General features: G+C 33.9%; 2 protein-coding genes across 2 annotated transcripts; one reads left to right on the plus strand and one right to left on the minus strand.

The window, feature by feature from the left end:
* The first annotated feature begins 306 nt into the window (after nt 1–306).
* Nucleotides 307–5,947, plus strand: LOC127135177 (isocitrate dehydrogenase [NADP], chloroplastic). The gene is made up of 15 exons (XM_051061961.1): nt 307–539; nt 722–765; nt 1,001–1,110; nt 2,714–2,751; nt 2,885–2,962; nt 3,055–3,108; nt 3,189–3,290; nt 3,466–3,557; nt 3,656–3,759; nt 3,980–4,048; nt 4,127–4,242; nt 4,384–4,418; nt 4,547–4,689; nt 5,161–5,283; nt 5,374–5,947. Exons 1-15 carry the CDS (start codon nt 491–493, stop codon nt 5,465–5,467), a joined length of 1,251 nt encoding a protein of 416 aa, XP_050917918.1. The 5' UTR covers nt 307–490; the 3' UTR covers nt 5,468–5,947.
* A 708-nt stretch (nt 5,948–6,655) lies between these two features.
* On the minus strand, nt 6,656–9,269 carry LOC127135164 (serine/threonine-protein kinase RHS3). Its single transcript, XM_051061952.1, has 3 exons — nt 8,705–9,269; nt 7,709–8,523; nt 6,656–7,535 (listed from the first exon to the last, which is right to left on the minus strand). The coding sequence occupies exons 1-3, from the start codon at nt 8,720–8,722 to the stop codon at nt 6,656–6,658; spliced, it is 1,713 nt and encodes a 570-aa protein (XP_050917909.1). The 5' UTR covers nt 8,723–9,269.
* Nucleotides 9,270–12,130: the final 2,861 nt, after the last annotated feature.

Below are 12,130 nucleotides of genomic sequence, written 5' to 3' on the forward strand. Positions count from 1 at the left end.
ATTTTCTTTCTTATTATATCATCAATGTACCATCTTAACAAATTTATTACTATAATTAATTTTTAGTGTATGCAATTTTTTTTTTGGTACAAAAGATATATATGTACAATTTTAACCGGCCTTACAAATAAAGAGTCATGTTAACTTATTTTTTAAGGATAAATACTAAAAATCTATTAAGAGAAATTATGTTAAAATAATAATAAGAAATACAATATAAATTTTTAATAAAATAATAGCACAATTTCTACAACAAAATTTCTATATTAAATTTTTAACTTATTTATGTAGAACATAACTTATTGTCCAAAAATAAAAAAGTAAAAAAATAAAAATCAAATACATCAACTTTGTAGATATTTTTCATGAAAATTTTTGGAGCATGCTAGCTTCATAAGAAACTACGATCCATTCTCTCGCTCTCTGTGTGTGTGTTTGTGTTTGTTGAATTGTTCGTTCCTCTCTCAATTTTCAGTTTCATACACCAGAAATGGGGTTTCAGAAAATAAGGGTTGACAATCCCATCGTTGAAATGGATGGTATGTTTTTGTAGATTCTGATTGTTACTAACACTACGAAATTGTTTACTTTTCTGATCAGTCATCATAAAGAGATGATAAAGTTGTAAACTTTATTAATTATCAGGAACTTGATTCAAATGGGTCACAATTCCAATTATCTTTCTGTGAATAACCAATTTTTCTTTGTCTTCCACTTGCAGGAGATGAAATGACAAGAGTAATTTGGACAATGATTAAAGATAAGGTAATCATGTTATGTTTTCTTGCATGCTTATTGTTAGCAGACATGGTACAGAAGAGAGGATTGGGAGAGTGAAATTGCTATGTGAATGAAGGAGTAAAAAGTGATTCTATCAAGCCATTTATAGGCGTTAACAAACTAGTAACTAAACTAACTATTGACATACTAACTTTTAATCTCTGTCTAACTACATCTCAGATATTTATTCTTTGCTTTTTCTTATTTTTACATTTTGTAGCTTATTTTCCCTTTTTTGGAGCTGGATATTAAGTATTTTGACCTCGGGCTTCCTCATCGAGATGCCACTAATGATAGAGTTACCATTGAAAGTGCCGAAGCTACACTAAAGTATGTGATCTAGTATTTTTCCCGAGGCTTATTTGCTTGTCTTTGCTCTCGAGACTGCGTATCATTTTGTCGTATCTATCACTATCACATTGTTCCTGCTTTATGATTATTTTTATGATCAAGAGTTGCAACTCTGTTAAATCTTAAGAGGAAATCTACCCCTATCTTGTTTATTTCTTAATCCAAAAGTGCATAGTCAGGCTTACCCTTGACGACATGTTTGGATTTCAGTTTAAGATTTCCTATTTATCTTGATAGTTAGAGATGTCTTTTCTTATTCAAATTTCTAAATTGCCATGAAATTCTTATACGAATATACATGTATTGCTTTCGGGTGCATTTGTTTCATGTTATATAAATATACTACTGGGAACGTACATGTTGGAAAATGAATATTTCCGTAGTGGAGTAACATTTCCATGAGAATGTTTTTGGGAATGTAGGACATTCCTAAGAACGTATTTATATTAACATGAAACAAATGCTACCTTAATGTTTGGAATGCTGTTTTTCATTATGCCGTGCATCTGTATCTTAAAAGAGGACAACTAACTAGAATTGTAATACCCCCAAAGTCTTACTTCAACAGTAGATGAACCGTTCATCTCACTCAAAGCACGGAATTAAGTCTCCTTTGGCACGTGTTTCAGTGTCCCCAAGTTAAATCATTATGAAGGCACCCATTATCAACTTCTGGTAATTGTAGCCATGGTGTTTCTTACCAAACACATGTGCAATGTTCCCGCCCAGTAGAGTGGCGGTGAAGCCACATTGCCTCCGATAATGATAAGAAAACATGCTTTAAATGAGGATGAAGACTAAATATTAGATATGCTCAACACTGTACATACAGTGATGTAGAATACTGATGTGACCCATGAACTCATAATAGAAAGTCTACTTATATTCAGTATGAAAGTGAAGCAAAGCTCATTTACAGTGATGAAAGAAAAGATAAACCAGAGCGTGACACTCCTACCAGAGCACAATGCTTCTAACCAGAGAGAAATCTCTTCTAACCAACTCTCTTAACAATATTTAGGAATGGCCCTCTCACTCTCGCCTCCTTCTCCCTATATACCCTCGCACATCCTAACCAACTGCCATATCAGTAGCTCTTTCTCTCACATTTCTATTCAGAGCCCAAAACCAGTGCCCTATCAAATACTGTTAGAAGATCAATGTTAGAAGGAAATAAATACTGCAAAACAAGAGCTTGATATGTTTGGTTTTGGTTGAAGTATTAACTACTTAAATAAAGTGGACTAATTTTTGTTTTGAATGTTATAATTTTTCAAGTTCTTTAGACCTGAAAGGGTTCTAGTCCATGTCCCCCCTTGTGTTTCTTTTACTCCTTTTAATTTTTCAAATAAAATTTTTGGTATGCTGCAAATGATTGGTCCTAGACAAAGTGCCGGCATAGTTTATATCTCAGTTATCACAATGATGCCTCTGCTTACCATTCTTTGCATTAAAAAAAAGTTAGGCGGAGTAAAGAAGCTTTCAATGTTTTCATTTCTGTATTGATTTATTAAGTAATATTCTTTTACGCGGGGCGGGGCCTCCTAATATCACCACTGGGTTTATTTTCCTTTCATTGTAGGTATAATGTAGCTATCAAATGTGCAACTATTACTCCAGGTACTCATAATTGTTCTTATTTGGAATGATGTGTGACCTTCCATGTCATCTTGACTTAAGGTCGTGAACAGCGTACAAACATGTTGCCTATGTGTTGATTGAAATTTATATCGAAGGGTTTTCTTTTTCATAGATGAAGGCCGTGTCAAGGAATTTAACTTAAAACAAATGTGGAGGAGCCCAAATGGGACAATCCGGAACATTTTAAATGGTAATTAAACATTCTGATGTTTCTGCAACCATGTTTTGTGTTCTGAGTTTTTAACTAACATATAAGGAAACTATTACTCTATATCCTTACAGGTACAGTTTTTAGAGAGCCAATCATCTGTAAAAATATTCCTCGACTTGTTACAGGTTCCTAAAAAATTAAGACTTATTTGATGTCTGAATTTTTCTTTTATGATAGCAAGTGTTAATTACTGGCTATTGTTTAGGCTGGACGAAGCCAATATGCATTGGAAGACATGCTTTCGGAGACCAATATCGGGCAACTGATGCAGTTATAAAAGGCCCAGGAAAGCTAAAATTGATGTTTGGTAAGTCAATATCCAGTCAACTGTTTCTCAGGGCCCAAATAGTTGGCATATACAATCTTCACAAAATTGCAACATTGCTTAACCAATGTCAATGTCGATGTCAATTCTTAAAAGACCAAAAAGTTTGAGGTCTATAAATTTGAAGTATCTTACGAAATTTAGTTGGGCTTTACAGTACCTGATGGACATGAAGAGACTAAAGAGCTAGAGGTGTATAACTTCACTGGTGCTGGAGGTGTAGCTTTGTCTATGTATAATACCGACGAGGTTTGCATCTGAGCAATGGTTTTTATTACTATTTCTCTCGGAAAATTATTTTAACTACACTGGCAATGATAAGTTATGTGGTATTTGTCTTGAAACAGTCCATTCGGGCTTTTGCTGAGGCTTCAATGAACATTGCTCATGAGAAAAAATGGCCTCTCTACCTTAGCACTAAAAATACCATTCTAAAGAACTATGATGGAAGGTATGCTGGTGAATTTTCTGTTCATTCTCTATATTTCGGGATTCTTCAATAAATTGAGATGATATTTTAACTGGATGGCAAAACCAATCCGCTTGCGTTTCATTCATGTGTAATTTTTCAATATAAAATCAAAATAAAAGACATTAAGTCCAAAAAAATAATAATTTAGTTGTAGTTATTAGACTGCCAAGCACATTTCTAACTCTTTGCTTTTATGAAGATTCAAGGATATTTTCCAAGAAGTTTATGACACCCAATGGAGTAATAAGTTTAAAGCTGCAGGAATATGGTTAGATGAGTTGCTTATCATGCTTGTCAAAACACTTCTTTCGTTAGTAGATTGGTAATTCACATTCTTGATTGTTAGGTATGAACACCGTCTTATAGATGATATGGTTGCGTATGCTGTTAAAAGTGACGGAGGCTATGTATGGGCCTGTAAGAATTATGATGGGGATGTGCAAAGTGATTTCATAGCTCAAGGTGGAAATCCATATGCTCTTATCTCATTCACTTAACTTTTAGTTCTTGAAAGTTTTGTTGCTTTTGTTAAGAAAGTGGATGTCCAAGGTTTAGCATGTCTTATTCTTTAATATGATCTGAAAAATAGTTTTCATTGAACAGGATTTGGTTCTCTTGGCTTGATGACTTCAATACTGGTATTGCTTTTCTATCCCCTTACTCGTTTCACTTTTCCCTTCATACCTATCCTTTATTTTGTTTATGTCTGTCCTTTCTTTGGTTATATCTCTGGCATGGATGTTCATGAAGCTGAAATTCGTGACAGGTTTGTCCGGATGGGAAAACCATTGAAGCAGAGGCAGCCCATGGTACTGTTACCCGCCATTTTCGGGTTCATCAGAAGGGTGGTGAAACCAGTACAAACAGTATTGCTTCAATTTTTGCCTGGTCACAAGGTCTTGCACATAGGTAAGATTTGAAACTGAAACTCATAGGATTATTCTTCACACTGTAATTCCTAGAATTTGGTCGTTTCCTTTGTAGTTTTAGGTGATAATACAGATGGCAGGCCGAGGAGATTAAGGGGTTGTTTTTGTTTTTTTCTCTATAAGTGATTTGTTTTAAAAAAATTTAAAAACATGTTTGCTAATTTTACCATATCAAGTAAATATTTTATGAGAAGAAAAAAGCCTTATAATAAAGATGTTGTATTGTTCTTCACCTCTAATAATATAAAAGAAGTTGCTTCATGAAAAACCTATAAATGAAGGACCCATTTACTTGTGCTTTTAAGAAAACAATTAACTATACAGAAAGTGCGTTTTTTATTTTCAAATGGTAGATTGCTGGACTTCACAGTGAAACTGGAAGCAGCTTCCATTGGAACAGTTGAAAGTGCGTTTTTTATTTTCAAATATTTTTAAAACAAAACTTTTGCAGGGCAAAGTTGGATGGAAATGATAGATTGCTGGACTATACAGAGAAACTGGAAGCAGCTTGCATTGGAACAGTTGAATTAGGAAAAATGACAAAGGATCTTGCGCTTCTTATTCATGGACCCAAGTAATTTCCGGCCTTACGATAGTTCTTTCAGAATGCTAACTATTCCTTTTATTAACAAATCAAAACTACTTGCTCTTGATTTTGTTGTAGGGTTTCTAGGTCGCACTATTTGAATACTGAAGAGTTCATCGATGCTGTAGCCGGGGAGCTGAGAACAAGATTAACTACACAAGCAAAGCTGTAGAGAGTTCACTAGTTTCTTGTGGTTTTAGCATCTTTATGCTGAATTTTGAATTTGAAATATGTTTGTTTGAATAAATAACGGTAGAAGTTGGGTGGAGAGAATGTTAAGAATGATGCAGATACTGGACACAAATAACAGGCAGAATCAAGCCAGAAGGGAACTACACATTCCCCATTTGTGATTGGCCTAAAATAAGGACTTCCTAAAACTGGATTGTCCACACTACAGATAGAAAAGCTCGGTGTATTCACATAGAATTCATTACTCTCTCCGTTTCAAAATGACTGTTATTTTATCAACGTCTTATGACAACATTATTGTATTTTTTAATCGGTGTGTAAAAACTTTTAACGAAACGAAAGTCATTTTGAAAAGGAGGGAGTAGCATGGTAGAACTTAAACTGGTTTTGGATTTTACATGCCCTATATAGGGATTCAGTGTAATAACATCCCCCAAATTGAAGAGCTACCTATTCTCTATCTTATGTTCTCTTGTTATGGATATTTAAATATTTTTTGTTGGCTATTGGATTAGCCATGTATATCGCTGGAAACTGAAAAGAACCGGTCAAAAATCGGAAAAATCCGGTGAACTTTCAAATCAGAGCGATTAATGTCAAAACTAACATAACTTTAAAATAAACATATTTTTAAAATTTAAAAAGTAGTAGAAAATATAATTTTTTTCTCTTTGAACTTTATCTTTATTCTCGAAAGAAAACTTAAACAAAACATGTTTAATAGATACGAAAAATCAATTTAGATATGTTATTTTTAATAACATGAGCATTTTCCATCTTGAATTTGATTAATGTCAGATTGTGGTTCTGTTTTTTTACAGCAGAATCTTCACTAACTTTTTCATCTTGGTCTAATACTCCACTTTTCTGTATTTCTCTTGTTTAACTAGAATTTTAAACTGTGTTAAAGTATAATCCTTAAGTAACTTTCACTTTAGATGTCAAAATAAAAAATATAACAAATTCAAAAAAGGAGATTAGTATTAAAAAAAAACACAAAGGATACTTAGAAGTAGGAAAAATAAAATTTTGAATGAATATACATGTATCTGTTTACAATGATTAGTTCTGCAAAAGAGGAGGTAACACTTTGTACAATGAATTTTGTTAAAACAAGTATTAATATATGTATATATATTTTTATCTAAACATGTTTTTTTTTCTTCTGCTAAAAATACTCAAAATCTACATAAGAATTATCAGTTGTATCTTTGCATTTTTTATCACTAGCAACTTCTGGCAACTTCTTATCAACTGGTGGTGTTGCTGTTTCCTTTCTAGCATACTTTGAAAAGTCTATAACATCTGGTATATGTGGTGGCATTGCACTTCTAACTAGTGCCCAATTCACTCCTTCAAAAAATGGATGCTGTTTTATTTCTGTTGCTCCTCTTTTATATGCAATTCTCTTCTGAGGTTCTTTTATCAGCAACCCTCTGATAAGATCCTTAGCCACTTGACTTATTTGAGGATTATCCGGAAACCTTAATGGCTGACCAACAACATTGAAGAGTGTTGCTTTGTATCCTGAGCCTTTGAAAGGCGTTGCGCCGTGCAACAATTCGTACAAGAAGATTCCGAATGTCCACCAATCTACCGCACTGCCGTGTCCTTCGCCTTTGATGATTTCGGGCGCGAGATACTCGTGTGTTCCTACGAATGACATTGATCTCACGTTGGTTGGTTCCGCCATTAGTTCGGGGAGGCGGTTTCCGTTGGCTAATAGGCCGAAGTCGGATTTTGCCTTACGATTTTTCTTCGAAGGCAAGATTCGAGGGAAGAAGCTCGATGATGGCTGAGTAGTGCCTTGCACTGCTTGGTCGTCGTTGAATATGCCTCCAGAATCGCTTCCGCTTCCGTTTCCTGCGTGGGTGGAGGATGATTTGACGAGTGTTGGACTGACGGAGCAGCGGAGCGATAAGTCGAAATCGGAGAGCATGATGTGACCTTCGTCTCTAACTAACAGATTCTCCGGCTTTAAGTCTCGGTATACAATGCCGAGCATGTGCAGGTACTCAAGAGCTAACAAAACTTCTGAAGCATAAAACCTAACATCACAAGAGATTTGAACATAAGATTCAATATAACCGTGTTGGTTTCGCGTTAGTCACGTATCAGACATTGGACACGCCGTTGATCTGAAGTGTCGGTGCTACATAGATTATAGTTACATCTAAATGGAAAAACAGTTGAAAAAAGGCCTCAAACAGATTCAACTAACCTTGCAGCTTCTTCGGTGAAACACTTATTTGGCTGTTTCTGTCGAAGCGAATGAAGATCGCCACCACTACAGTACTCCATAACGAGACAGTAAAACTTATCAGTTTCAAAGTAAGAATACAAAGTAGGCAAAAAAGGGTGATCAAGAAGTCCAAGAATCTCCCTTTCAGTTTGTGATCTAAGAAGCTTGTTTCTACTTATAAGAGCAGCCTTGTCCATTACTTTCATAGCAAAATGAGCATCAGTTCCTTTAAGTTCAACAAGATAAACACTTCCAATGTCTCCGTAACCGATACGCTTAAGAAGCCGAAAATGGCTCAGATTCAAAGGACCGTTTTTCAAAACCATGTTAACTGCATCCCATCTCACATCACCACCAGTATGTGGCCTAATGTTTGAACTTGTGCTCTCTAAACTGTCGCTTCGCGAGCTAGTTCCACTTCCGGGCAGGCCGCTTTGACTATTATTCTTTGTATGATTAGACATACCCTTTGAAACTCCTGTTAGTAACGAAGTCGCAGGTTCAGAATTTGAAGGCATCCTTGATGCCTTTGGACTTTGTCTCGAAAAAGCATCAGACATGTTTTTGTTCGGAGGACTTAGATTCTGCGGTTTCGTTTTATTTGCGAATTTTGCATCAGTTTTAGAACCTTGCTCCATAGGTCTAGTAGCTTCATTTGCAGAATATTCATTTGTGTAACCATCTTTTTCTTGATTCAACTTTTTGTTATGAGTTGGTGAAGTATTTCCTGAATTTGGACAACTACGCGTATTATAACGTTTGTCAAAACGTTCTTCGGATGTATTGTGATCCATCTGCATATATGCATAAAGCCGAAATTTTGATTAAATTTTGAAGAAATTTTGTTCTGCAATATCAACCGGTCAAATTTTACTGCACTATAAAGGTTTGCAACAATACTGCAACCGCAATTTAAAATCATAATCATATATTTTACTTACGAAAGCATCGATTAAAAGATGATGAAACTCTTACCTTGGGAAAATCAGGCATCTTGAGAGGCTTTGACACTATGAGTTTGCACCACAATGACACCCTTTAAGAGAATTTCTGGATGAAAATTGGTTATGGAGAGATGATACATGTATTGTTGTGGCAAAACAATATGAGAATGATGATTTTAACATAACATGACTCAAACAAATTCATGGTATCCACGTTATGGAGAAAGAAATACTAATTATGTTGATACCTTAACAAACTATGAATTTATTAATAAAAAGAGAAAAACAAAGAAATAAAAACATGGGAACATGTATGTGACAATGACAATGATAATGATAATAAAACAAACCTTAAAGTTAGAAATGGCATCAATCCTTGTAACTTTTGAGGCAATCTATGTAAGAGCTAATAAGAATGATGTTTGAGCTTCATGGTCAAAAGAATGTAATAACTAATTGATTTGTTTTGAAGAAGAAAAAGAGGAAGAAAAGTTGTTTGGTTAAGGAATGAAATGACATGTGGATATTGAAAATGAGCTGGTTGTTAATTGGAACACAACCTATCATCAAAAAACACATTTGAGATTCATGTCTTGTGGGAGAGGAAATTGTGGAAAAAGAGGTAGAAGATAGTAACATAACTAGAATTAGGAAAAAATAATGTTTATATATAGAAAATGGTAAATAAAAAACTAGTATGAAAATTAATGTGTTTTTATTAAGTGTATGATGGATTTTGAGAGTGAGAAAATTGAGGAATTTGTCACAGGTTTGAAAAAAGAATGGATAGGCGTCATATTCTCCTGCTTTGTCCTTAAATTGACAACATCATGTTATATTCTCACCACCTTAGCTTAGATACCATGTAACAATTTTTTTCTTCATTTCATAGAAACATGACATCCCCGATAACTCTTCACCACACATCCTTATAATAAAATCCACCGTTTGATCAAAATTTATTATGATATTGATTATCTCTATAAAATTAAATATCAATCGAAAATCAATTAATATATCAACAAGATGCATAAAAATTAACGTCTTACAAAGCTTTAACAAAACCGTTAATTTTGATCATTCTTTTTAACATATCAAATGATTTTTTTTATTAATGTTAAATTTTATAGAGATGATCTATATGATAATACCTATTAATCAAACAATGAATTTTGTTATACGGATATGCGGTAAAGAGTTATCGGAGGTGTCATGTTATTAAATTTGATACCTTGTACCATTTGATCCTGACTTTTATATATATATATATATATATATATATATATATATATATATATATATATATATATATATATATATATATATATATATATATATATATATATATATATATATATATATATATATATATATATATATATATATATATATATATATATATATATATATATATCAAGTGTAACACCTTGAATAATATTCGTCTAGCATAATATTTTATTCAAAGCATTATATATGACACGGAATACAATCATAATATTCTTCTAAAATAATATATTCGCATTATATATGATACCGAGTACAATTATAGTGTCTAGATGACATCCAAGTACACTACAATATTACATAACATAGTACTTATACAAAATAGATGTCAAAATAAAATGCTAGATGTTTAATGCATATGGACTTTCATAAGGCATATGATACTGTTGATTGATTGGACTACCTTAGAAAGTATTTTGAAAGAGATTGATCTTCATCATAAGTTCATTAGATGGACCATACTTGCAGTGATAACTGTCTCGTATATATTTAACATCAATGGAGACTACACCAAGATTTTGGAAGGCCACGAGGAGACCCCTTTTACTCATTATTGTTTGTTATAGTCACGAAGGTATATCTTCATAGAACTTTCCAAAAGCTTAAAGATGTCCCAAATTTCCACTTTCATTCAAAATGTGAAAAATTACAAATTGTAAACTTGAACTTTGTTGATGATTTATTTATCTTCTCTAGGGGCGATACTAAATTTGTGCAGCTAACAATGAATGTATTTTCTGACTTTTCTAAACCCACAGGGCTGAACACTAATTCATCTAAACGTAAAGTGTATTTTGGGAGTGTTGATGAGGATATCAAGGATGAGTTCCAAAAAATCACAAAGTTTGAAGATTAACCTCTCCCTTTTAGATATTTGGGAGTCCCTCTAACAAGCAAGAAGCTATCCGCTCAAAAATGTATGATCTTGGTGGACATAGTCATGATGAGGATCAGACATTGGAGTGCAAAACTCCTCAGTATGGCAGGTAGGATGCAATTGATAAGAAGTGTATTATTTTCCATCTCCAATTACTAGATGCAAAGGTTTCCACTACCAAATAAGGTTATACAAAAAATTGAATCAATATGTCGGTCTTTCTTATGGTCAGGAGCTGATACTGTGAGTGTAACTTCCGTTAGATGTCAAAACTAGGATACTTTAGCATAAATGTATATTGGACGGTATCCTCTGAATCTCTATGTGTATCTTAGCATTAGGAAGCATACAAGTATTTAAAAACAATGTGGGAAAGGTCACATGCATCAAACATGCATGAAAAATCATTTTTTTTGTGAAAAATAGCAATACAGGTCGACACATAGAACTATAGGTCGACCTATGGAAAAAAATCCTGGCTATAGGTCGACACATAGAACTACAGGTCGACCTATGGAAAACATTTCTTGGCTATAGGTCAAGTCTATAGGTCGACACGTATGCTGCTGTATTAAAGCCCATGACCTCTGTTTCATGTGCTGAGCCCTCAAGTCGACACATAGGGAACATATAACTATCATAGATCGACACATGACCTTGGACAGGTCAACCTATGCATCGAACAGGTCGACACATAACCTGTATAGGTCGAACTATCCGAAATTTTCTTCAAAAATTCATATTTTTCTATCCTCTTTTTCATTTCTTTTTGCCCTAAATCACCCATGCATATAAATACTCCATACATGCATCATTCTCTAGTAAGGTTTCTAGAGTAAGTAAAACCTACATGAATCTAGGATTTCAAAGCATCTCATCATCTTCAATTCAATCTATGCATACACACAATCAAACTACACATAATCATTTTTTGATTGGATGCCATCTAGATTAGGATTGATAACGTCCAATTAGGTTTGTTGTACCGAGAATATTGGGTTGCAATCTTTGAGGGATTCCAATAAGAAAACCGGTTTGGGGTTTTCATTCAATATTTTTAGGGTTTGAAGAATTTTGATAAGATTGTGCAATTCGAATCTGACCGAGTGAAAGCCTTGAGACTAGGTGTGTTGACAAGGGAGTAGTGTGAAATGGTGGATCGTGTTGAAAAATCTTAGGTTCAACAAGTGTGCGTTTAGGATTAATTCAGCCAGATGAAAGCCTTGAGATAAGGGGGTTGTGCAAGGAAGTAGCAAGAACAAGTGAGATTTGATTTCTCACCTCTTGTATTCATAC

The sequence above is a fragment of the Lathyrus oleraceus genome, chromosome 1 (assembly GCF_024323335.1).
Source record: "Lathyrus oleraceus cultivar Zhongwan6 chromosome 1, CAAS_Psat_ZW6_1.0, whole genome shotgun sequence".
In the NCBI taxonomy this organism is placed as follows: domain Eukaryota; kingdom Viridiplantae; phylum Streptophyta; class Magnoliopsida; order Fabales; family Fabaceae; genus Lathyrus; species Lathyrus oleraceus.